Below are 26,228 nucleotides of genomic sequence, written 5' to 3'. Positions count from 1 at the left end.
CTCATGGAATATCTAGATTTAACTTGCCCTTGGAGTCAGAGAAACTGGATTGCGGTCCTGGCTAGACCTAAATAATATTCCTAAGAATCAGTATCCTCATTGTTAAAAAAAATTTTTTTTTATTGAATCTATTGGGGTGACACTGGTCAATAAAACCATACAGGTTTACTTGGAGAATCAACTAATGACAATGGCCTAATTCTCAGTTCAGTATTTTGTCCTCTTAAGCCAGTGGTTCTCAACCTTCTTGGCCCTTTAAATACAGTTCCTCATGTTGTGACCCAACCATAAAATTATTTTCGTTGCTACTTCATAACTATAATGTTGCTACTGTTATGAATCGTAATGCAAATATCTGATATGCAGGATGGTCTTAGGCGACCCCTGTGAAAGGGTCGTTCGACTGCCAAAGGGGTTGCGACCCACAGGTTGAGAACCGCTGGTTTAAGCCATTCTGCTCCTTGGAATAACCTGATGTAGCAAGAGAGCGCAATGCTTGATTGTTGAAAAAAAATTGGAAGATGTAGCACCCCTCCCCCTTTACTTCCCTTCGCCAACAATAAAGTACAAAGTTCAAAAGAAACCAACTTAAAAATGGTGAACATTGGACTCAGAGACCTTTCCCGGAGTGGAGCCCTGTGGTCAGATATTGGCCAGGGCAATACTTGAACAAGTTGGTTGCCATCCAAGTCTGTTTTCAGTGGGGAATAAAGTTCATGTTTTGGAGGCAGTCTCCTTGACTTTTTATCCTGTTATTCAAATATTTCCTAATAATCTTCAGCATTTATACACTCAAGAGACCTCGAAGGAAAAGGATGCGGGACTCCGGCCTTCTTTCCTTCCTTTGCTAATGAATAGATGTTTTCTTTCTGAATTCACTGGCCCGATCACCCTATTTTTTTTATACTTAAATAACCCTACAAGAAGGAGGTCAAACAGCAAATGAGGAACTGTAACTTACCAAGTTTGGGGTTGGATTTAAAGCTCTGAGTGCCTTTTAACAAGAAAACAATCTAAGTAGAGAAGAATTTAAATTTTAGCAAATACATATATATAAGGCATAAATTTGTTAGACTAAGCATGGGTGTTTCTGGTGCCACCTGTTGGTCACACTGTAAGATTAAACTGTGCAGTATTGTTGGTCATGAATAGAAAATGAAATTTATGCTGTAGCAGTCAGAGTTAGGTATTTCAGCAGGCTGGCTGAATGTTGAAATGGGTGAATGCTGCTTTGACATTATCTTTAGTCACAGCTACTTGAAAATGTAGGACCATTCTGCTCTGTGATTTTTACCTTGGCTTACTTACCAATTAAATGTGTAGAAAGGAATATGCAGTGAGGCATAATCTTTGGAATCTCTGAGCTTAATGAACCAACATTCAGAGCCAAGTGGTTTTTGTGTCTTAGGATTCAGAACTGGTGTTGGTGCCCTGTCCAGATCCCTTTTACCAGCCAGTGCACCCAGACTTGAGCTATTGGGAGGGTTGGTTAATACAACTCACAGCTACACCCTTCTCTGGAGAATTGCCCATTGCTAAGAGGAAGCCACCTTGACCAGGAGGCTACATGCATATGCATGTAGCTTCCACAGCCAGTGGCCAATGATTATTGCCATGGGGGGTGGGGTGGGTACAAAAGGCCAGTCCTCCTGATCTTAAGGCAAGACTAACCCTGTGGTGCAATTTGTGCTCCAGAGCTCCCCATGGGATCTTGCTGAAGCCAGGCTCCAGCTGAAGCTTAGACCTCGTTTAGCCCCCTTTCCCTGTCCTACCTTGTTTCTCTCATCCTCTTTCTCCTTGACAACACTCAATAAGTCACTTACACACAACTCATCTCAGGCTCTGCTTCTAAGGAAGCTGACCTAAGACGGAAAAAATGTATCTTTGGAATGAGGAAAGCCATGAGAGCAAAACGGCCCTTGAATGTGGGCGTTTGTGAATGTCGTCTCCCCAACATGCTTGAGAGGCAAACGCTGGACAAAGCAACTTGGCTCCCTAAGCAGCAAAGACCAGGCTGAAGGAGTGCGGCAGCAACATTGCACCGTGGCCCAAAGACCTGGGTGATGATATAAAATAGAACCTTGGAATGGCACCATGCCTGAGCCTTCTGAGAAATGCATTTAGCTTCAAAATAGTACATCCGTGCTGGCATTCGACCTAATGCTCCCAGGGGCAATGAAAAATAACCTGGAATCGGAGGACTTGAGGCTTGACACATTTCTACATCAGCTGGAGGAGCCAGGCCTTTTTAGCTTGTGCCAAAGGAGAACCCTGGGGAAAGGAAAAGACTGCCAGAGGACAGTTTTGGAAATCTCCTAAGAATTGCTGGTTGCTTTCCTTAGGTTTTGGCTGTGGAAGTTCCAGCTGGGTCTCCAGAAGTGGCCGTGCCAAGTAAGAAGATGGGGGGAGCTGTGGGTCTAGTCAGGCCTGGGTTTGAATTCTCCTCCAACATACAAACTCAGTTTCCTTATTGACAAAATAGGGATCATAATATTTACTTCCCAAAGTTGTTGTTGGGAGGAGGGTGTGTGTGTTTCAAAATAGTGTCTATTCAGCATCTGAATAGTCAGTGAATAAAGAGCAGTAGCATCTACTGATTGGTCTAGCCTCTGTCAATAATAAAGGTAATATTTTTGGCTAGCTTATTTATATGTATATTCATTCATTCATTCATTCATTTTGAACCCAATCAGAAAAAGAATGCTATTTAGTTGGGGTTCTATTGGGGCCCCCCAAAAACCATATTAATTTTTTTATTAGTCCTCAGATTACTATGATTCTCACTTGGTGAAAACCAACGGGAGGGTTGCATACAATGCAAGGCAAGCCCGTATGGCTGAGGAGATTGTACAGTATACAAAGGCACCCCACTCTGAGCAAGTGGGCAGAAACACAGCTCTACTTTTCTCACCTAACCATGAACCCTGTGGTAGGTGTCCACCTAGAGGGGATAATTTTACTAATTCTCACAGAACATGGGCTAGAAGCAGCCCTGACATTGTGCATGCCCCTTTGTTTAGGGTAAAGGTTCCTCTTGTAGGCAGAGAGGACCATAGTGAGGACCTCCTACAGAGAATACCTAAGCATCATGCTCTCTAGAGCTAACTTCTTTCACCCACATGACCTATCCTCACAGATAAAGCCTATCAAAGTAATTAGCCGGCAGGCCTCTCCTCAAAATATGTTGCCCAGCTCAAATGTTCCTAATCAGTAATACTCAAGGCAGGGTCTAAAAAATTACTGACACCATTACTTGGGGTACTAGATGCAAAATGCATTTCCTAAGCCATACACCTGGCCTTCTAGCTTCTGAAATCTCTAGGGGTTAAATGAGGGAATAGCTGTTGAAATAATATTAATCACTTCCTCACAGGCTTGCTGAGGAAAACCCATAAAGAAGGGTTTTTGGTCAAGGGTTCCCTTCATTCACAAAGACTACATGGGACTCAGTTAAGTGTTGAATGTTCCTTAAAAAAGGCTCTTCCTCTTGGAAAAAGCTCAAAGCTGCAAACAGCCACAGACTTCCTTTCCCTTGATAACCTCCTTCCACTCCACACCCCATTCTCCCAATATATACACAGAATTATGTCTCATAGGGATCCTCCTCCTCCCTTTCTTGGTTCTGATCTGTAGTATAGAGAAGACCCTATCCTCCAGCAGGCAGAGGCAGCTAGGTGATCGCTATCCTTAAAATTCTTGTTTACTTTTTAGAATCACATCTGGCATTTTGTATTGCTCTTTCTAGAGCCCTAGGTTACCCAAGCCCTTCCAAGCAGCCTAATTCTGTCCTTGGTGGCCATCCTAACAGTCAGGGAATGTTCACATGACAGGTTAATTATTAAGTTAATGATGCCTTCAATATAGCATAGGCCCTAGATAATAGTACTTCATTTGTAAGCACATCACTCTCAATATAAGGTTTGCCAATCAAAGGTGTCCTATTACCAACTATATCATGAGGTACACAGCTAGAGTTGTGTCAAGTTCACTTTGCCCAGTTCCTAGGTAATTACTTCCAAGTGAGCATCAATGAAGAAGAAATCTGTTAAAAGATATGGTCTAAGATACATTCAACAGCCGTTGAGCTAGAAATTAGTTGAATGTGGTCTCAATCTTCAAGAAATTCACAGTGTAGTAGAAGAATGCCTATGGAAGCACTCTGTGACAAAGGACTAAACCATTTAAGGGATTATCATTATTAAAGAGAGAGTCTTGCTCTATAATTTAGGTGCTAAGAAGAGAACTAATATTTACTGACCACCAGTAAATTTTTATAAGCCACCTGCTTGATTGCTGGGTCAGTTATGATACCTTCAGGTGCAAGAAATAGGAAACCCAATTAAAAGTGGCTTATGCCCTAACTGGTTTGGCTCAGTGGATAGACCGTCGGCCTGCGGACTCAAGGGTCCCAGGTTCGATTCCGGTCAAGGGCATGTACCTTGGTTGCGGGCACATACCCAGTGGGGAGTGTGCAGGAGGCAGCAGATTGATGTTTCTCTCTCATCGATGTTTCTAATTCTCTATCCCTCTCCCTTCCTCTCTGTAAAAAATCAATAAAATATATTTTTTTTAAAAAGTGGCTTAAACAAGAAGAAGAATGCATTATCTCATTTATACACAAGGATCACTGGGTTGATTCAGTAGCTCAATCATATCTGCAAAAACCCATATTGTTCCCATTTTTCATTCTCTCATTGTGTGTGTGTGTGTGTGTGTGTGTGTGTGTGAGAGAGAGAGAGAGAGAGAGAGAGAGAGAGAGAGAGAGAGAGATTATGATGAATTGGTATGGAGGTTGACTGCAGGGTGAGTTAGCAAAATGACAGTGTAGCTCCAGTCTAAAAGCTGATAGTCTTGAGACCCAGAAAGAGCCAATAGCTCAGTTCAAGTATGAAGGCAGGAAAAAAACACACAAAAAAAAAACCAACAACGTCTCAGCTCAAAGGCAGTAGACAGGAGGAATTTCCTCATTTCAGGAGATGATCAACCTTTTTTTTCTACTTAGGCCTTCAACTGATTGGATGAGGCCTAAGGGAGGGCATTCTGCTTTACTTGGTCTATTGGTTTAAATGCTAAACTCATCCAAAAACATCCTCCCAGAAATACCCAGAATAATGTTTGACCAAATATCTGGGCACCCTGTGGCCCAGTCAAGTTGATACCTCAAATCAACCATACATTATGGGTAGCTCAGTTGGAGCATCATTGTCCTGATATGCCAAGGTTGTGGATTCGATCCCCTATCAGGATACTGGTATATACAAAAGTCAACCAATGAGTGTATAAATAAGTGGAACAACAAACCTTGATGTTTTTCTCTCTGTCTCTCTCTGTCTCTCTGTCTCTCTCTCTCTCTCTCTCTCTCTCTCTCTCTATATATATATATATATATATATATATATATATATATACATATATATATATATATATATATATATATATATAAATTTTTGAAAATTGACCCCACATTCATCTGCAGAATTTGGCCTATACAGTTTTTGGTAGCAAGAAGGTAGTAACAGTTTCAGTCATAACATCCAAAAGCTGAAGTAAGAAGAAGCAAATCTTAAGGAAAATGTCCTAAAAGATAAACCCTTCAAACCTATGCCCCATTTCTACTTCATCTCTTGGCTAGAATTATGTTATATGCCCATTACTAAACCAATCACTGTCAAGGGGAGAGATTTATCCCCATGCCCTAGGACTATGAAAGAGCTCATCTTCTTCTGAAGCATGTGATATTGACGTTATTGTTAGAAAGAAAGAAAGGTTGGGATTGGACAAGTAGGGTAGGGGGAGGCTATTGCTAAACAACTAACAGTGTCTTCCATTATTTCTATTATCCCCATGTTAAAGATATAGACAATGAAGCTCAAAAAGATAGAGTTGGTCAGCATCACATAGCTAGTAAACTGTCAACTCAGAATTTCTAATCAGACCTCTCTGGCTTAATTTGCTTGTTCTGATCTCCAAATCATCTTTTCTGTCACTGACAAATAGACATAAGAATAGTCCTTACCTTTTATAGTATCATGTTAATGTAGATAGCATATGTAAAGCACTTTAGCTATTATTTGCTGCTAAAGTGCCATAATATAAAGAGATACATATTGTAGAGCTCCAGAGGGCACTATTCATATAGAATACTAGAGGCCTGGTGCACAAAATTCATGCACTGGGGAATGGAGGATGGGGAAGGGTCCCTCAGCCAGCCTGCGCCCTCTAGCAGTCCGGGAGCCTTTGGGAAGCACACCTAAGTCATCAGACATCCTTAGCACTGCTGCGGAGGCAGGAGAGGCTCCCGCCACCACCACTGCGCTAGCCAGCCATGAGCCTGGCTTCTGGCTGAGCAGTGCTCCCCCTGTGGGAATGCACTGACCACCAGGGGGAAGCTCCTGTGTTGAGCATCTGCCCACTGGTGGTCAGTGTGCGTCATAGCAACCGGTAGTTCTGCTGTTTGGTCAACTTACATATTAGCCTTTTATTATACAGTAGGTCTTCAGGTTACGTTGGAGATCCATTCCTACGGTGCGACGTAACACGATTTTCGCCATAAGTCAGAACCCACCTACATAAGCACCCATGCCACTCACATGGAGCACATACACAGCAGTAAAGAAGTGAAACAGTAAAAAAAAATTTAAAAGAAAGATAACAATTCCTGACCTTTACTTGTGGTAAATAAATAATAAAAAACATAAAGCACATATGTACATATGTCTAAATGACGGAACTTTTTTTTTAATAAATAAATGAGAGATGGCGACATAACCACAAAACGATGTATGTCGAGTCCAACGTAATCCAAGGACTGTCTGTATAGGACTAGAGGCCCGACGCATGAAAATTTGTGCAAGAGTAGGCCTTCCTTCCCCTGGCTGTCGGTGCTGGCTTCCCTCCAGCACCTGGGACCCGGGCTTCCCTCCTCCAGCCGCCGGCAGGCACCTGGAACCCAGGCTGGCTTCCCTCTGGCTACCTGCAGGCACCCGGGACCCGGGACCCCGGACCCGGGCTGGCTTCCCTCCAGCCTTGGCTTCATCAGGAAGGATGTCTGGAATGATGTCCAGAAGACATTGGTCTAATTAGCATATTACCCTTTTATTATAATAGATAAGATGAATTTATGCCCAGGAAGTTCACCTGTACTAAGAGATACACAAAAAAAACAAAACACCAGTGGAATGAGAAGTGGAGAAATCTTGGATTTAAGCACCACAACATAGGCAAGTTTAACTCATTGCCACAACAAACAGGTGAAGAAAAACTAATAGAATTTTCCATGCCAAGTGGTAAGGACCCTCATATATGTATCTCTTTAATTATCACAAAAGCCCTAGGATGATTTTTTTAAAAATATATTTTATTGATTTTTTTACAGAGAGGAAGGGAGAGGGATAGAGAGTTAGAAACATCGATCAGCTGCCTCCTGCACACCCCCTACTGGGGATGAGCCCTTGACCGGAATCGAACCTGGGACCCTTCAGTCCGCAGGCTGACGATCTATCCACTGAGCCAAACCAGTTAGGGCGCTAGGATGATTTTTTTTTTTAATTGTATTGCTTTTGTTTTTCCTGTAGAGAGTTACTATGGTGGGGCTTAATTCTAAGAAGAAAGCAGAATTCCCTGATTTTCTTGCTGAAAAGACATTGTAATCAGTTAACACCCTTTCCCTGGGGCTCACTGTGTCCCTTCTGCCAAGGCTGCAGCATCATATAACAAGTACTGATCTTCGAAGCCAGAAGGCCTGGTTTCTAGTCTTGCTTCATGTCTAGCTAGCATTATCAAAGTGTATAGTCAACATTTCCTTTTCTCTCAATACCCACATTTATCTGCAAATGAGGTGATAAGGTAGACTCGTTGGTCTCTAAGACTATTTTTCAGTTCTGACATCCCCTGAGCCATATAACTCCCACTGCTCCAGCCTCATGGGGATGCTATAATTCAGAATTCATTAGTAGGGATGCTTTGGCTTATTCCTCAAGGGAGGCTACGGCAGTCACAGAAGCAAACATTAGAAAGTCATCTGACACAGCTTTTCTGAAATACAATGTTTGGGCACGGAGGAAGGAGGAATGGAATGGCTGAGGTAGAGGAGAGATTGGCAGGTGGGGCAGGTCTAGTCATTCTTAGCATGAGAGTGGTAATGTGTGGCGGTGTTATCGAGTAAGAGAAAGGGCCTGGTTAGGCAGAACAATCTATGACCTAACTCCCTGTATATGCATCTGAAACCTCAGGTATGATAAACGGGTCTGCTGCTATTTAGCATAACCTGGTTCCCACAGCAATCCTCGTTTCCCAGGTAAGGAGGTAGAAGGAAGACATTGTGATATGGTGGAAAGAGTCCTGGAGGCAAGGAAAAGAATATCTAGTTCTAACCCTGTCTTAGATAAGTCATCTCCACCCTCTGGGTCTTGGCTTTTGAGTGAGGTTCTGTAATAATGATCTGGAAGGTTCTTTCCCAGTCTCTGGTAGTCTAACAGATGCTATCAGCTGCTTGTTTCTTTGCATGTATCTGAAAATTGTTTTTCTTAAAATGTGCCCTTTCTTCTCATTTTAGACTAGAAATGAAACCCTAGTATGGATTCTTGAAGGCTGAAGAGATAAAAGAAAAAAACTAAGATAGGGAGGCTTAAAATTTAGTCAAATAGTCAAATTCTTGAAACTGAAAATTTGAGAGCTACTGAGGAAAGATCACATAAAAATGCAGGCATTTGGAAATTCTCAGGAAGTGATAAATGAGTCATCCTTAATGTCTGTCCCAATTGGGGGAGCAATTTAGTTACCTTAACAGTGCATACTATATGGACTCAGTAAATACATAGCTGTTAACTGATTAACTTTAATGACTAAGCAAGGAACTAGCTGATTAGCACAGATTCCAGCTCCAATACCCTATAAGGCACTTCACACCAAGAGGACACTGTGGAGGCAATGGAGCCAGCTACACTAGGATGCATACTGGTCAAAAGCATAAGCTGAGGAGTCAGTTGGACCCGTGTTGAAATATCAACTCTGCTATTTACTGTGGGACCTGAGGCAAGTTTCTTAATCTCTCTGAGACTCTGTGTCCTCAACTGCAGGGAGAACAACAGCAGGTACTATGTAAGTTTGTTCATTTAACAAATATTTATTGAGCACCTCCTAGGCACCAGGTATCTGTTAGTGAAGAAGATCGCTAAGACCCTCTTCTTGTGAAGATTCTTTTCTGGTGAGAGAAAGAGAAAATTAAATAAGCAAGTAAATCACCAAGCCAGTTACAGGCATCAGTGAGTGCCATCTATCTATACTAATAAAAGGGTAATATGCTAATTAGACCAAACAACTTCCAGATGACCTTCCGGACGTCCTTTTGGACAAAGCCATGGTGGTGGGGCCAAGGCAGAGGCTGTTAGGGGCAATCAGGCTGGCAGGGCAGAGCAGTTAGGATGATCAGGCTGGCAGGGGAAAGCAGTTAGGGGGATAAGGTTGGCAGGCAGGTGAGTGGTTAGGAGCCAGCGGTCCCAGACTGTGAGAGGGATGCCCCCAATTAGAGAGGGTGCAGGCTGGGCTGAGGGAACTCCCCACCCCCACATGAATTTCATGCACCAGGCCACTAGTATGTATATAATATATAAAAGCCTAAGCGACCATTACAACCGAATGACTAGAATGACTGGAACAACTGGGACAATGATGCACAGTGACCACCAGGGGCAGACACTCAATGCAGGATCTGCACCCTCATGGTCAGTGCACTCCCACAGCCAACCTCCTGGGGTTCCTCCCCCTGGCCGGCCGGCCCCCCAATAGGCCTTGATTGCCAGCCAGGCCGAGGGACCCCACCTGTGCATGAATTTGTGCACTGGGCCTCTAGTGAAGAAAATAAAGCAGTGCTAAGGAGTGAGTGAAGAAGGGAGGCTGAAACATGAGTTCAGGGAAGACCTCTCAGGGACATGTCCACAGTAACCCATCACTAAACATTGGCTAGTGGCTTGACTGATAAATATTGAAATGAAATGAAGTTGTGGATGTGTTTGCATTATTTTTTGCCTCCTGCAAAGGTTCATGGTTACTCACCTATATATTAAACCATCACCACCAACAGATAGAATGCCTTATGTACTGTCTTATGCTTGGTAGGAGGAACAGGGCTCTGATTCCTTGACATGCAAGAGCTCTGTGGTGACTGGATTCTTCTCTGCTGGCTAGTGGTGCAATAGATAAGAAGGTTTGGCTCTGCCCTTCAAGAGCTGTTACTTAACCTCTTGGGCGCCTCTGATTCTTCCACTTTACGCAAGATTCCGGTTAGGGTTAGGGTTAGGGTTAGGGTTAGGGTTCCACCTTACCCAGTATGCACCTTCTTATTTTATAGCTAGTTTGGGTACCAGAGAAGATGTAGCACCTTGATTATCTATAAACGAATGGGATGTGGCATGACTTCTCCCTATGCTTCTGTTTTCCACAGTGAATTGCCAATCCCATGAGGTTTTAGTTCCAGTGAATTTCCCCCTCAAAAACTAAACAGGTTGATAATGAACCACTTTCTCGCATTTTCCATCAAGACAGCTCTTTGTGAGTTCTAAATGTTCTGTCCAGATTCAAAGAAGCTGGTTTCTTCGTGAGTGGTTGGAATAAGACTTTTCTTGGAAGCTACTGAATATGGATTAGTTGGATTGTTTCGCAGAAAATGAAAAGCAGGCTCTGGAGTGACTACTTCAGCACTTAATTGGGTTAGCAAAAAACTGCAAATGAGAGGTTTTCCTTACGAAGGGAAGGATGTTTACACCCCCCCCCCCCCCGCCACGCCACCCCCCTTAGGTGGTGGATTTTAACCTAAACGCTAGTCTTTAAATGCAGCCTTTAATTTAGGAACCATTACAAGAATCTATTAGAGCAGAAAATGTCAGGTTGAAAAATTAACACATCACAGGAGTTAATTAGAACCCGGCCTCTCATTAGATGCAAATGGAGAGCTCCAACTGCCCCCCAGCCCCCCAAAGTCATGTTTGTTGCATATCCAAAGTGTGCTGCATGTGTCTTTACGACTGAGAGTGGACAGAGGGAGCTGCCCAGGCACTCAGGCCAGAGCCACTAGGGGCCCATGGCCTGCCCTCTAGGTTAATGGAAGGTCCTATTCATGTGTCCCTATCTTCTGCTTCTCTCCTAAATGCTTTGCATGTCACAGGGTGGATAGCCCTCTGCCTGGAAGTGTTTTCTGCAACAAAGACAAACATGCCATGCCTGTCACCAGGAGCAGACGGGCGGCTGTGTAAACCACTCTGTGAGAGGGAGGCTGAGGGGCTCCAGGCCATTCAGACTTAGCTCTAAGTTGTGGTCTTTGTTTTCTTTCCACATTCAGACTGAAATGTGATTCCCCTGGCTTTCTTTTTTGGAAAATACCTGCGATGAGTTCCATGCAGGGAAAGAAAAGCTGTTGACAGGAAAAGCTTCTGACAGGGGATGGCCTTCTTCTTCTAGTGTTCTGAAAGGAGACGGTTGCTTCAAGCAAGATGAGGCAGCGATGCCAGGGCCAGGTACAAGAGGCCCAGAACATTAAAGGGTCACCTCTAACTATAGAGAAGACTGAGTGTCCACAGTTTCCTCGGTGAGAGCAGCGCCATGCACTGCACACAGACCTGGGTCAGGTGGACATGCACCGGAGCCCTTTTCTGTCACTTCCTGTGTAACCTTGGGCAAATTGCTTAACCGCCCAGAACATGAGTTTTTTCAAGCTGTTGTGCAAAATAAAAGAGATAATATGCATGTAAAGCACTTAACCCTTAATCTGGCATAAGTTCCATATGAGTTATTTGTTATTGATCTGTTAACAGTGTTCATTCACCCAGCACTTAATGATGTTCCCTCTATGTGCCAGGTCCTGTGCAAGGGACAGCACCTGCTCCTTGTCTTCATGGAGGCCACTGTTTAATAAACCATGTACGCATATCTTTAGCGCAAAGCAAACCCTCCTCCCCTCCCTGCAAGTACCCTAGGACCGTGGTCGGCAAACTGCGGCTCTCGAGCCACATGAGGTTCTTTGGCCCCTTGAGTGTGGCTCTTCCTAAGCCTTAGGAGTACCCTAATTAAGTTAATAACAATGTACCTACCTATATAGTTTAAGTTTAAAAAATTTGGCTCTCAAAAGAAATTTCAATAGTTGTACTGTTGATATTTGGCTCTGTTGACTGATGAGTTTGCCGACCACTGGCCTAAGAGAAGTGCCATTGCTCACTAACGCTGCTTTGTTGAGTAGCTCAGAATCCCTGCGATTATCTCCCTTTGAGCAGCCCTCCACACGTAGCTACCTCTACTTTGGATTTACCCAAAGTTCTCCCTGTGCATTTATCGCATTGAGTTATAGTTGTCTGTTTATGCTTTGTCCCCTGTGAGTCCTAGAGGGTGGGGATCATCTATTTACTTGATGCATACATCTAATTATTTATTCATCTATGTAGGCCAATGGTCTCATGCGTTACTCAGCACAGGCATTCAGAGGCTTTAACCCTACTGCTGAGTACGTCGATTTCCAGCTGGGAAATTTTCTGGAGAAATGACCCTGTTCCCCATCTCTGAAAGGCCTCTTTTGGGCCCTGGCTTGACTGATCTTTCATTTTCTATCACTTTGGTTCTAGCCTAAGTTTCTTCACCTCTTTCAGAGGCTAACGGAGTCTCCTTCCCCAGGACATGATGATGATGATGATGATGATGATGATGATGATGATGATGGCTGGAGACAGTTGCAGCTTCTATGTGTACAACACAGTTCTGGTACAGAGCCAAACACCAAAAATGTTGATTCCATTCTTTCCTTCAGCCAAGGAAATAGTTGCCAATATGAGAAAAGAAAACTAAAAATACAAAACAGAATATGAGCACTAGTGGCACAGACATCCTTTCAACTTATATCCAGCCTCTGCCATATGCCCCACTTAGCTGATGTGGGAGGACACACACACACACACACACACACACACACACACAAGCGTGGTCCTGTCAACAACCCCAGGAAAACAGTGGCATGTCTCAGAAAAAGAGAAGAAAGCTCTTCATCCAGATCCTCAGACCTGGGCTGCTGGAGATGTCTTTGGCAAGGTGCTGGGAAGCAGGAGGCTGTCCCACAACAGTAACTAAGGTATTCGGCACTTACTAGACACTGCGCCAGCCAGATGGGGAGCTAAATGCCTTACAGGTATTACCTCATTTAACTCCTAGAACAACTGTGTGATGTAGACATGAGCTTCCCACTTCCCGGATGGCCAGATAGAGGCTGAGACTCACAGTAACTTGACCACAGTAAAGCAACAAGTACATGGCTTAGGAATCCACCTGCTGAGGGTTTCCCTGGCCCACTTGGAAACCTGAGAGGGGCAACTAGCCCACAGCTCTGGGGAGGGGGGATGCAGGTGGGGGAAGGGCTGAGAATGAGAGAGGGGTTAAGTTGGATTGAAACCAGGTCGCATGGTCCCCAGATCCCCAGAACCCTACGCAGAAGCAGAATAAGTTAGAAAGAGATACAGGCTGCAGGCAAGGATGCCTGGGACCCAGGAAGAGGGGAGCCCTGTAGCTGTGCGCCTTCTAGCCCATCTCCCTCCCCCACACGCGCCCCTTTTCTTCTCTAGAGCAGGTCGAGCCTCTCCCCTCCCGCCCTCTCTCCCTCCCAACCTTATTTAGAAACCGTGTCCCCGAGACAGGAAGGGCGGCGGGCCGAGAAGCACGGAGCTTCCCGGCTTCATTTCCTTTCGAATCCCCCTGTGGAATTTCATTTCATGCGGCGAGGAAATCGGAGCGCGAGACCCTCGGCCGCTCGGCGGCTCCGGGGCGCCTCCCCCACTCGCGGCTGGAGGCAGGAGCTCCCGGGCGCAGGTCGGCCGAGCGGGGGGCGGGGAGAGGGGGCCGGGCTCCCACCCGAGCAAGTGGGGAGTGGAAAGAGCTGCGCGCGCGGGCTGTACCAGGCACCGTGCTGAGCGTTTTTACGCCTGATCGCTAATCCTCCCGCGTCTCTTTAAGGATGAGGAGAACGGCGCCGAGAGGTTGTGCAATTTGCTCAAGGTCACACAGCCGGGATTTAAAGCCGCAATCTCCGTAAATCCACCTCCCGTGTTCTTTGTATAGTTTCCCTGCCTGACGGGGAGGTGGCCGTGGACCGAGGTGACAGCTGGAAAAGGAAAGGAACGGGAGCCCACCCATTCTGGGAGCACTTCTCACCTGGGAGGGGGGGGGGCGGCTGTCCCGGCCGGAGTGACCCGGCTCCATCCCTGCCTCGCCCCCGAACCCGGCGAAACGGGTGGGAGGAAAGTGAGAGCCGGGGAGCGGGGCGGGGCGCTCTGGGGAGGGAAGGGGGGGCGGGGAGGGCAGCGGGGGGCGGGGCCTGGCCCTCCAGCGGCAGGGTGGCCCCGCCCCCCGCTGCCCACAGCGCCCGGCCATTGGAGAGGCGCGCTGTCCGTCCAGCCCCGCCACCGCCCAGCGAACTTCTAGCGCCCGGGAGGGCTCGGGCGGTGAGAGCGGCGCGGCGCTGGGCGCTGGCGGGCTTCGCGGAGACCCCGAGCCGACGCGGCCGGCGCTGGGTCCGAGGCTCGCCGCCTGCAGCCATGACCCTAGCAGCCTGTCTCTCGGCCTCGCCCCGGCGAGTCTAATATCCCCCACAGTTTCGCGCAGCTGCTGGAGAGCCGACCGCTGCACCCTCGTCGCCCTTGGCGCCTTATCACACTCCCTGCCCCGGAGCTGGGAGCAGCGCGACCCCCGGGCAAACTGGGGGTGTCTGCTGGAGCAGCCCCCGCCGCCGCCGCTGCCCCCGGCTCTGGCCATGGCCTGGCGGGGCGCAGGGCCGAGCGCCCTGGGGGCGCCCGGGGGCGTCGGTCTCAGTCCGCGGCTGCTGCTGGTGCTGCTGCTCTTGGGGCCGGCTTGGGGCTTCGGGGACGAGGAGGAGCGGCGCTGCGACCCCATCCGCATCTCCATGTGCCAGAACCTGGGCTACAACGTGACCAAGATGCCCAACCTGGTGGGGCACGAGCTGCAGACGGACGCCGAGCTGCAGCTGACAACTTTCACGCCGCTCATCCAGTACGGCTGCTCCAGCCAGCTGCAGGTGGGCGCCCCCACCCCCACCCCCACCCCCACCCCCATCCCCCGCGAGACCCTTGGGGCAGGGACGCCCCAAACTAACTCGGTGGAACCCTTACCAAGTCGAGCCCCCCTGCCCGCTTTCTAGGGTGAAGGGTATAATCCTGAAAAAGTGATTTCCATCCCCACCCCCACTTGTCTGTCCCTTCTCAGGGACTGGAAGCCAAAACGTTGTGTAAGTCATCTGGCCTGCGAAAGAACCCACTCTTACACCCCGCCCTTCCGTTTCTCTCCCCTGCCCACCGTGTCTGGCCAAGCCCCTAACCCCAGTGGAGCTGAGGGTTATCTTTGCCAAGGATTCTGGCCGCCGCTGCTCAGTGGGCGAGTCCCCGGCGGGGCAGCCAGCTGCAGCTAAGACTTGGAAGGAGAGATAAGGAGCTGGGAACTTCTCCCTCACCGACCTCATTTCTCCCCCATATTTCTGGGTGGTTTGTTTAATGAAACACCACTGCCCCGTTTTCTGCGGAGTGGCCCCTAAGCGTGTAGCCCGCCCGCCTGATTGTAGCGGTCATGCAGAAAGGAATGGTTGCGTTGGCTTGAGTTTATTCTTATGCTCAGGGTTGAGGGCAGGTTTAGTAGTTGGAGGGGGAGAAAACACAGCTTGGGAGAAAGGTAGTTTGTATATTGGAAGAAGGTAGCTTGCATATTGGGAGATTGTGGTTGTTGTTTGCAGTCATTACAAATCTTTTAAGCTTATATAATGATACAGAAAACGTTCATCCTACAATTGTAAGTGAAGAAAGAATTTGCCTATACAAGGTGATTACAATCTTATAAAAACAACACCCAAAAAAACCCCAAAAACAAATAAACACCCAATTCATTGGAAAAGAAAAAGGATTGAAAGGATATTTTTAAAAAGTGTTCACACTTGTGTTTTGTTTGATGAGACTATGAGTGATTTTTTTTCTTTTGAATTTTAGAAAAGGGAGAGATTGGTGAAAATAGGGGATCGTTATCCAGGCTAGCTAAAAGCTTTAGAAATCAGTGGGTCTGGTTATAACTTCTGAGAGATAAGAGACAAGCAGGCAGCTTACTTACTAGGGTGCATGTTTTTATATAGGTCATTTTAAAAGTTAGATTGTGGTTTCAGAAAGATGGCTGGGATTAGACCGTTGCTGGTGAAGTGTCCCCTTGGAAGTTCCAGACCTTCAGAACTAGGTTATAAAAGCTTAAGGAATGGCCCGCTAGCCTTCGGTTTGGAAACAGCACATATCCTGACATCAGTGGCAATTTTTTTGTTGGAGAAACGGCTTTTCCAGGGATATATATTTTTAATTGCATGGATCCTGGGGCGGCAGCCAAGCTGTTTTGAAGGACAGGACTGGATCCCTTTACATGCTGGAAAATAGTTACTTGTAACTCTAGACTCCATAGACAACATCTGTAAGGAGCCAAGCCGGCTGTTTATCAATGCTGGAGGAATTGAGGACAGCAACTGCACTCTCCCCTGCTGGTACTGCAGTGTCAGGGACTTAACGTTTATATTTTCCTATTGTGCTTCGTTATTATTCAAAGTGGAAACCTGGCCAAACAAACCCCTGAGGACCAGAGACCTCAACCTGCATCCCATCCTGCATCCCGTCATTGGGTCTAACAATATCTTAATTAGGATACTTTCTGTTTCGATATGAACAATAATTTTAAGGGATAAAGTACAGAAAAGAGAGAATATTAACAGAAGAGGTGGGTCTGCTTTTTTTTAACCTTTATTTTTATGGTGATAAAGAAATGGGGATGAAAAATAAATCACCCGGCCCTAGCTGGTTTGGCTCAGTGGACAGAGCGTCGGCCTGCAGACTGAAGGGTCCTGGGTTCCATTCCGGTCAAGGGCACATGCCCAGGTTTCGGGCTCGATCCCCAGTGTGGGGCATACAGGAGGCAGCCGACCAACGATTCTCTCTCATCATTGATGTTTCTATCTCTCCCTCTCCCTTCCTCTCTGAAATCAATAACAATATTTTTTAAAAAAAGAAAAGAAAAATACATCACCCATTACCAAAATGACTATCATTTGATTAGTCTGTTCAGCTCTTTCAAATAGTAGCTGAAAAGGGAGGGAGAACTCAACGTTAAGTCTTTTAAGACTTATTAAGCATTGGACAAAAGGGGATTATATAATTCTTTGGGTCCTTTTTATACATGTATTTATTTATGTTGCCCTGGAAAGGATTACTAGAACCCAAAGAAGAAAAGTGTGTAGGGGATTACTAGGCATCCTTGTCTGAGGTCAGCATGAATGGCCAGACTCCCTATAGGCAGGTTTAAAAGTAGTTGTGTGCTATGCCTGGAAGCATTCACAACTCAGCTTTGTGCAAGCCTTCGGTCAGACTTCCCAGTCACTGTTTTCTTTGCTCGTTTCATTACTTTTCCAGTTCTTCCTTTGTTCCGTGTACGTGCCGATGTGCACAGAGAAGATCAACATCCCCATCGGCCCGTGCGGAGGCATGTGTCTTTCTGTCAAGAGACGCTGTGAACCTGTCCTGAAGGAGTTTGGATTTGCCTGGCCGGAGAGCCTGAACTGCAGCAAATTCCCCCCCCAGAACGACCACAACCACATGTGCATGGAAGGGCCGGGGGACGAGGAGGTGCCGTTACCCCACAAAAACTCCATCCAGCCTGGGGAAGAGTGCCATTCCGTGGGGACCAACTCCGATCAGTACATCTGGGTGAAAAGGAGCCTGAACTGCGTTCTCAAGTGCGGCTACGATGCCGGCTTATACAGCCGCTCGGCCAAGGAGTTCACCGACGTCTGGATGGCCGTGTGGGCCAGCCTGTGCTTCGTCTCCACCGCCTTCACCGTGCTGACCTTCCTGATCGATTCCTCCAGGTTTTCCTACCCTGAGCGCCCCATCATCTTTCTCAGTATGTGCTATAATATTTATAGCATTGCTTATATTGTCAGGCTGACGGTAGGCCGGGAAAGGATATCCTGCGATTTTGAAGAGGCAGCAGAACCTGTTCTCATCCAAGAAGGCCTTAAGAACACAGGATGTGCAATCATTTTCTTGCTGATGTACTTTTTTGGAATGGCCAGCTCCATCTGGTGGGTTATTCTGACACTGACTTGGTTTTTGGCAGCTGGACTCAAATGGGGTCACGAAGCCATTGAAATGCACAGCTCCTATTTCCACATCGCAGCCTGGGCCATCCCCGCAGTGAAGACCATTGTCATCTTGATTATGAGACTGGTGGATGCAGATGAACTCACGGGCCTGTGCTACGTTGGGAACCAAAACCTTGATGCCCTCACCGGCTTCGTGGTGGCTCCCCTGTTCACGTACCTGGTGATCGGAACGTTGTTCATTGCTGCAGGCTTGGTGGCCTTGTTCAAAATTCGGTCAAATCTTCAAAAGGATGGGACAAAGACCGACAAGTTGGAAAGGCTCATGGTCAAGATCGGGGTCTTCTCAGTCCTGTACACGGTTCCTGCAACCTGCGTGATTGCCTGCTATTTCTATGAAATCTCCAACTGGACACTTTTCCGCTATTCCGCAGATGACTCCAATATGGCCGTTGAAATGTTGAAAATTTTCATGTCTTTGCTGGTGGGCATCACTTCGGGCATGTGGATTTGGTCTGCCAAAACTCTTCACACATGGCAGAAGTGTTCCAACAGATTGGTGAATTCTGGGAAGGTAAAGAGAGAAAAAAGAGGGAATGGTTGGGTAAAGCCTGGGAAAGGCAATGAAACTGTGGTGTAAAGCTAGCCAGCCTCCACGCTTCCCAAATTTTGATGGGGAAATGCCAGCATTTCGGTGCAAATGCTACTAAAAGTTTCATGCAGTGAATCTCAGTTTAAACAAACTAGCCACCCTAAGGTGACCCCCTTCACCCACTACCTTCTCCCTCTCACCCCAGCATCATAAAACTAATGATTTTGCTGCAGACTTTGGAATAATCCAAAATGGAAAAGCCAGTTAGAGGCTCTCAAAGCTGTGAAAAATCATAACATTGATCACTTTAGCAGGTCGCAACTTGGAGCGTGGAGGTCCTGCCTAGATTCCAGCGATGCTGCTTTTCCCTGAGGGGTGGGATTTGAGCTGTGAGTAGGTAACTTGCAGGGAGAAAGATTAACTTTTTTTTTTAACTCTTTAAAATTTAAAATACTAACTGGGTCTTTCAGATAGCAAAGCAATCTATAAACACTGGAAATGCCGGGTTCAGAGATGTGTTACAAGAGTTTTATAGTTTGGCTGATCTAACATAAACATTTTCTGTGGTGCATTGTCTGCTGTTTAGAACTTGAGGATTGCTCTCCCAAGAGGTGGTGTCAGAATCTTTCAGTGCCTTTGTCATAAAACAGAATTGTTTGAACAAACAAAAGTACTGTACAAACACACATAAGGTATCCAGTGGATTTTTCTTCTCTCTCTTCTTAAATTTCAACATGTCTGTTTGAGGCTGCTGCTGTTTTTGTGTTGTTGGTTTTGTTTTTTTTTTCATTTTACATTCATAACTCAAAATAGGCATTTTTATAGGAATTTTTGCACTGCAGCGTGCCTAATGAGGGGGGACGGAAGGGTGATTCACTTTCTGACAATCACTTAATTCAGAGGAAAATGAGATTTACCAAGTCGACTTACCTTACCGACCCCAGAGACCTATTGCATTGAGCAATGGGGACTTAATATATTTTACTTTGTGTGATTGCATCTATGCAGACGCCAGTCTGGAAGAGCTAAAATGTTAAGTTTCTTGGCAACTTTGCATTCACACAGATTAAACTGTGTAATTTGTGTGTGTCAATTACAATTAAAAGCACATTCTTGGACCATGACATAATAGTATACTGAACTGACTTTCAAACTGTGGTCAACTTGCATTCTCGGAATGATAGTGCCTTTTTTTTTCTTTTAGCATAAGAATGTTATCAGAAAAGTCTGGTCTACCTGCCACAATGGGGACTTTTTCAGTGTTGTAGAGGGGACTAAGGACAGCTAATCCAACTACTTGGTGTATAATTGTTTCCCAGTAATTGGCAAAGGCTCCTCATAAGATTTCATTGGAGGCAGCATGGCCTGGAGTATTTATATGGTGCCTAATGAATCTCCAGAATGCTAGCCAGCAGCTGATTGGTTTGTAGCGAATAAAGTGTAGACCCTATGAAATGAATTGCAAACTCTAACAGCACAGGTCTTAATTGCCTTTTGCGGAGGTATCCAGAGCTTTTAAAATTTATGCTTTATGTTCCTTACAAGGGGGTACCCCCTAGCAGCCTCTCCAAAGTTGCAATTCTTTTAAAATTGTAACTGGTTCTCTTAACCCGCCTTAGGCCTTCTAATCACCAGATCTCCGGGACAAATTGTTGACACTGTCGCAGGTTGCTCTCCTTGTAACTCTTACCTGTCTGCTTCAGCGACTACTTTGCAATGGCTCCTTTATTTATTTATTCATGCCCCACTTAAAAAAAAAAAAAAAAAAAAAAAAAAACAGGTAGGAAAGCTCTTTTATCACTTCTTTTTTCAATAGAAAAACATCTCCAGGGACTCAAAATTCCAAATAGGTAGGCAAACTCTGGAAATAAGCATGGCTTTCTGTTTGTTGGAGCGTTATGCCCTTGGTGCGACATGTTCCTTCCTTCTCCCCGCTGCTTTTGTGTGGTTCTTGCACAGTCCGAGATGAATTTGCATATAAAGGCCTGTTGCAGGTTCTGGAAGGGAAAGTCTTGAGGTTTTGGAGACAGTCACTAAGTAGGCATGGGAGGATGGGGGGGGGGGTTCGGGGGGCTGCTGGGTGTGCCCAGCCTGAGCACCTTGGCTGGCCTCCGGGGTCAGGGCTTCGGGAGCATGAGAAAGGGTCCTTGGGAGGACCGGCTGAACTCCATCTGAGACCACATGGCCTATGAAATGTACAATGCGAACTCCCTGGCTGCTTGCAGACAGTTCCCATAGCTGGCCAGGGCCCTGGAGCCTGCACCCAGGGGCAGAGCCTGCCCTTACTCACGCTCTGCTCTGGTGTCTTGGGACTTGTTCGGAGCCTCTGGCCCAGGCCAGGGAAGGACCGTGCAGCCGGGCACTGGCCTTGCTGTTAGCATGCTGGGGTCTGTAATGCAATTTTCTTTGTCATGTGTTGGCGATGGTGTGACCAAGGCAGCACCTAGCAGAGGGCGCAGAGTAGGTGCTCAATATTTGTGAATGATGCCATAATAATAATGACACTAAGAGTACATGAGTGAACCTGGACACTGAGTTCTGTGCCTTGACAACTTGTCTCTCTAGCAAAGCTCTTGCCTCCTGGGGGGCAGTGTACGTGATCAGAAGTGGCTGTGGATGCAGCCGGGTTCCTGGCCTTGGCAGTGTCACAGGGTATCAGGGCCTTTCCTTTCACACTCATGGAGGGTGTTCATGGTTTCAGGAAAGGAGCTTGTGGCTAAGGAGTCAGTTACCAATTACCCTGAAGTGATTCCATCCCCTCTTACATTGGTTTTGTCTAAAAAGAAAAGAAAAAAAAGGTTGATTATTAGCACATTGCTTGAGCACCAACTGTGTGTAACGCCCTGTGGCAGGCACCGTAGGCGATGTCCCAGAGGGTAAGCTCTGTTCTCACTGACCTAGACCAGGACGCTCCTGGGTCTGCTGAATTTCGCCATTGGTTTTGGGAAGGTGTGAGTGTGTCTCAATTGCCATCTCTTTCAGTGTCTTCATCCCCTAAACCTCCTCCTGGGTCTTTCTATCTTTGATGCATCTCTGGTCCCTCCCCAGAATTCCCTGCAAATCGATGAGGGGGCTCTGACAGGAAGCATCCGCTGTTTCATAGCGTTTTCGTGGAAATCCCAAGGAACACTATGAAATCGGCGGTGAGCACGTGAGCGCCCACATCTAATGTGGCTCTGGGCGGAGGCAGTTCAGGGCCTGGGGTGTTCCATGCAGCTTGCACAGGAAATTTGCGGACAGTATCTTGCTAGGAAAAAGGTTAGGGCTGTTGCTGTTTTCTCTGGAGTCTAGAATAAGTAGGTATACTTGTAGCTTCTTACACATGCCTTGGCCTCCGGAGATTTTATTCAGCAGAGCCTAAGGGCACCTGTCCAGCCTCCTCTCTGACAAACTTTCTCCTCCTTCATTAAGGCCAGGTCTCAGGGCAGAGAGACGTGGGATAGGGTGGAAGTGGCCAGAACCATCTGCTTGAGCTACTTGGTTGATTCATATCCTTTTTCCTCTATGGAGACCTGTTTCCTGCTCTCTGAGGCTGCTTCTGAGCTGGCAGCTTGCTCAGGGGCCTGAAACCTGAGAAGGGGTGACACGTTTCTCCTGAGATGCTCTCTGACTTTCCTCTCCCGGGTCACTCCCTCACCTGTACCCCCAAACCCAGAGTTCCGGAAGCTTCTGTATCCAGCTTTGAGCTGTGACTTCACCAGCACCCCCAGCTCTGTCCTCTCTGCCCCCACTCTGCCTCCTGGCCACTGAATTCAGTGCTTACTCTGTTGGGAGCTAAGCTGGGACCTGAGGTCGAAAAGAGGAACTCAGCCCCCGGGGGCACTCAGTGGAGAGGGATTTCACCAGGATGGTGCAAGCTTTGGATTCTGGTGAGGTGACCTCAGCAGCAGGTAGGGAAGAGAGACACAGAGCACAGACTTTGGAAACACCCCCCTCTCTTCCCGCTGAATCAGTCTACACCCTGAATTTCAATCTGCGATAGAGGAGATTGGGGGAGAGTTTCAGACAGTTATGTTGAGTCACTGGACTCTGACAGTTCTTTTTGCTCCTTTATTGTATTTGGGTTCAGAGTCCCCGGCTGGGTTTGTATCATGTCTGGCAAAGGACCCAGGTTATCGTTTTTCTTCTGGGCCTAGTTCACAGATCTTGGAAACTCGTAGGAGAGCATTTTGCTCCTACCTAGGATCAGATACCAGAGGCTTAAATAATGTATTTTGCTTCACTGTGGCCTGGCCAGAGCTTTCTGCTGCTGCCTCTTGCCTTGCCCGTGGGCAGTAATGGCTCGCGGGACATTACCAGGAGGGAGGTGGACCGGATGCCCCCGGCAGGCCTTTTCTAAGCCCCATTGCCCTAGAGCAGCTTGTTTCTGTTTCTGGTTTATCTGTTTCCCTTCTCCTTTGCACCAGCAAATTCTCAGTATTCACCCAGGCGATTGGTAGTGGACCTGTTTGGGGTCCTGTGTGAGCCTTGCCCTTCCAGCTTTTGTAGCTCCCTGATCCCCTGTGATATTCAGTACATGACCACTGTCATCCCAGAAGGCTTCTGAGAAGAGGGGCAAGAGCAAGGGCAGCTGTGCCCCGTGATGGCTGGGCCCATCTGGTCACCCAGGTGTGCACCGTCCCCGCCCTGCTGATGGGCCCCGGCCCGGACTCAGCTGTGGGCTTTGACTGGAGCCGGCCTGCTTTCTGGGTCTCTCACCATGGGGCATCTTGGTGGTTCTGAATTTTTTTCTACCTCACAGAAATGTAAGACTTTAAAAGGTCTGAGGATGAAGGCCCCTTGAGCCCATTGTAGGAAGGGTGGAATAAATACCAGCTGGATCTGTGAAAAAATGAATGGGACTCCACCTGCTCACGCCACAGTGAAGCTAGTGCTCCCTGACCCTTTCCCCAGAGCCCCGTGCCTCCCTGCAGCTCCAGCCACCTCGAGGCCAACCTGGAAACTTTCAGATGTTCGACATACAGGTACCAGGCAAACCCGGCTACACATGCCCTGAACGCATCGCTGACCGTCGAAGGAAATGGACCCCGCTTTTAAGGATGTACAAACGTGTGTCTGCATTGATGTCTGTACTGTAAATTTCTAATTTATCGCTGTACAAAATAAATAAACTTTGCTATTTAATTTTTGTATTAAAGGAAAATAAACTTTTGTTTATTACCTCGTGTGTGATCGGCATATTCCTGAATGTGTGCGAGACCCCTGGGAAGCACACGCACCCAGCACTGAGAAATGGAGAATTCCGTTTGCAGGGCCGATGGAGAGCTTATCTCTGAGAGCCTCTTTGTTTCTTTTTGCTGGGGCTGTTTTTCCCCTCTGGGATTTCTCCTGGGTCAGGAAACCCCCAAGGTCCAAGGTTAATAGCATTTGTCACGACTGTGCTCCTCACTAACACCCAGGTGATCACATGATGCTTTGGACAGAACTATGATTCTCAGGCTGTCATTGCATGGCACCTCTTCTTGGCACTTCCCGTATGTGTGGAGGTTTTTATATACCTTCCAAGTCCCTTTGACTTACTCTGCTGGCCTGACAGTGTTTCCCTACCACTGCTAGAGCTTCAGGCCTCTTGAAAGGGGCTTTTTTTTTTTTTTTTTTTGACTGCAGAATTTTATTTCTGGCTATACAATGGTTCTATTTTGTGTAGCAGACATGGGAGTATGTATGTCTCATCAGTCAGCCAGGAAAATGACTTTTTAAGCTAATTTTATAAGTTGGGTGGTCTGTGTCCCCATATTCAGAAAAACCTTCAGACAGAGCAGATTCAAAGCCATTAGCAGGACATTGTCGTGGACCACACAGAGGGGACGAGGAGTCACTACCCCTGGAGATGTCTGCTGATGTCCCAGAGGAGAACATTGACCCTCTTGGTTTGCGTTTTTTTTAAAAATATGTTTTTATTGATTTTAGCAAGAGAGGGAAAGCAAGAGAAACATGGATCAGCTGCCTTTTGCAGGCCCTCTACTGGGGATCAAGCCTGCAACCTGGGCCTGGGCCCTGACTAGTAATTGAACTGGTGAGTTCTTGCTGCATGGGACAATGCTCAGCCAGCTGAGCCACACCAGCCAGGGCCTCTTGGTTTGCCTTTTAATTGCTTTCTACCCATTAGTTTCACCTAAGTACCACCCTGCTGTGGTGTGAGTAAAAAGCCTAGGGCACAAGGATCTGCACTACTGTTCTCTGTAGATTGCCATTACACTTTTATCTCAAAACATAAACGAAGGGAAGCATGTAATTTAAATTCTCTTCCCTGTCAAGCAGGCCATGTTTCTCATTTTATTACCTACTCATCAAGTAGTTATGAAGTTAAGGAAAAGTCAACACAATCTGAAATGAATTCATAATCCCTTGCACTTGTAGAAATACTCTCCATACAGAAAATAATTGTTTAAAAATTATTTTATTCTCATGGCATCTGTAAAGTAAGCAGAGCGGGCACTGCTTTGCTTTAGAGAGGAGGGCAGAAACTTTGAGAGTCCAAGGGTACCCCAATGGGAGGTGTGAGGTTGGACACCAGGTCTTCTCTGGCCTTGCCCAGGGTTTCATTTTTGTTTTTCTTACAATCCATTATGGGTTGAACTGTGTCCACCCAAAAGACATATTGAAGTCCTAACCACCATGCTTGTAAATGTGAACTTATTTTGAAATAGGGTCTTTACAGACAGACATCATCAATTTAAGACAAGCTTGTACTAGATTGGGGTAGGCCTTAACCCAATGACTGGTGTCCTTACAACAACAGGGACATTTGGACATGTGCACAAAGAAAACACAAGTGAAGGCAGAGGCAGAGATTAGAGTGATGTAGCTGTAGGCCAGGCAAGAAACACCAAGGATTGCCAGAAACCTCCTGAAGCTAGAGGAGAGGCCTCCAATAAGAGCCAACCTTAGCAAACCTCAATTTCAGACTTTTAGGCCCCAGAACTGTGTATTCTAGCCACACAGTTTGTTATTGCAGCCCTAGGAAGCTAATACCTACTCTATTCCTCTGATTTCTTTAATCGTTGCACATAGTTCATTGGAAATTGGTAAGCGCTTTAGCAGGCCATGAGCTTCTGTTTTTAAGGATTATGTAGCATAATCACTCTGATACATTTCTTTATCTGTAAACTGGGCACCTCTAGAATAAACCCCATGACCCCTGACACTCAACTGATTTGAGCTGGTCTCGGCTGGTCTCCTGCCCAGCCACCCCCAAGGGGAGCTCTGTGCACAGGGCCAAGACCTTGACTGGAATGTGGCCCCAAGGGTTTTTAGCATTTCTGTTCTGAGAACTGATTTTTTTTCTCTTTCCCATTTTAGCTTTCACATGCAATCATAATTTTAAAGTTGAGCTGACTCTTGACTAAAGAGGTCAGTTTGGCCTCCTGTCTTCCAAGGTTCTGTGAACAGAAATAAACCACACTCAGAGAAGGGTGTTGTCTTAACAAAATGGTCCCAGCTGGGGTGTAGGACTGGGACCATCTCATTAAATGT

General features: G+C 46.6%; 1 protein-coding gene across 1 annotated transcript; it reads left to right on the top strand.

The window, feature by feature from the left end:
* The first annotated feature begins 14,479 nt into the window (after positions 1–14,479).
* On the top strand, positions 14,480–20,502 carry FZD4 (frizzled class receptor 4). Its single transcript, XM_081099615.1, has 2 exons — positions 14,480–15,061; positions 17,472–20,502. Exons 1-2 carry the CDS (start codon positions 14,780–14,782, stop codon positions 18,798–18,800), a joined length of 1,611 nt encoding a protein of 536 aa, XP_080955741.1. The 5' UTR covers positions 14,480–14,779; the 3' UTR covers positions 18,801–20,502.
* The last annotated feature ends 5,726 nt before the right edge of the window (positions 20,503–26,228 follow it).

This window comes from Myotis nattereri (genome assembly GCF_964212035.1).
Source record: "Myotis nattereri genome assembly, chromosome: 9".
NCBI classification, from domain to species: Eukaryota; Metazoa; Chordata; class Mammalia; order Chiroptera; family Vespertilionidae; genus Myotis; species Myotis nattereri.
This window is presented reverse-complemented; position numbering and strand designations above follow the sequence as displayed.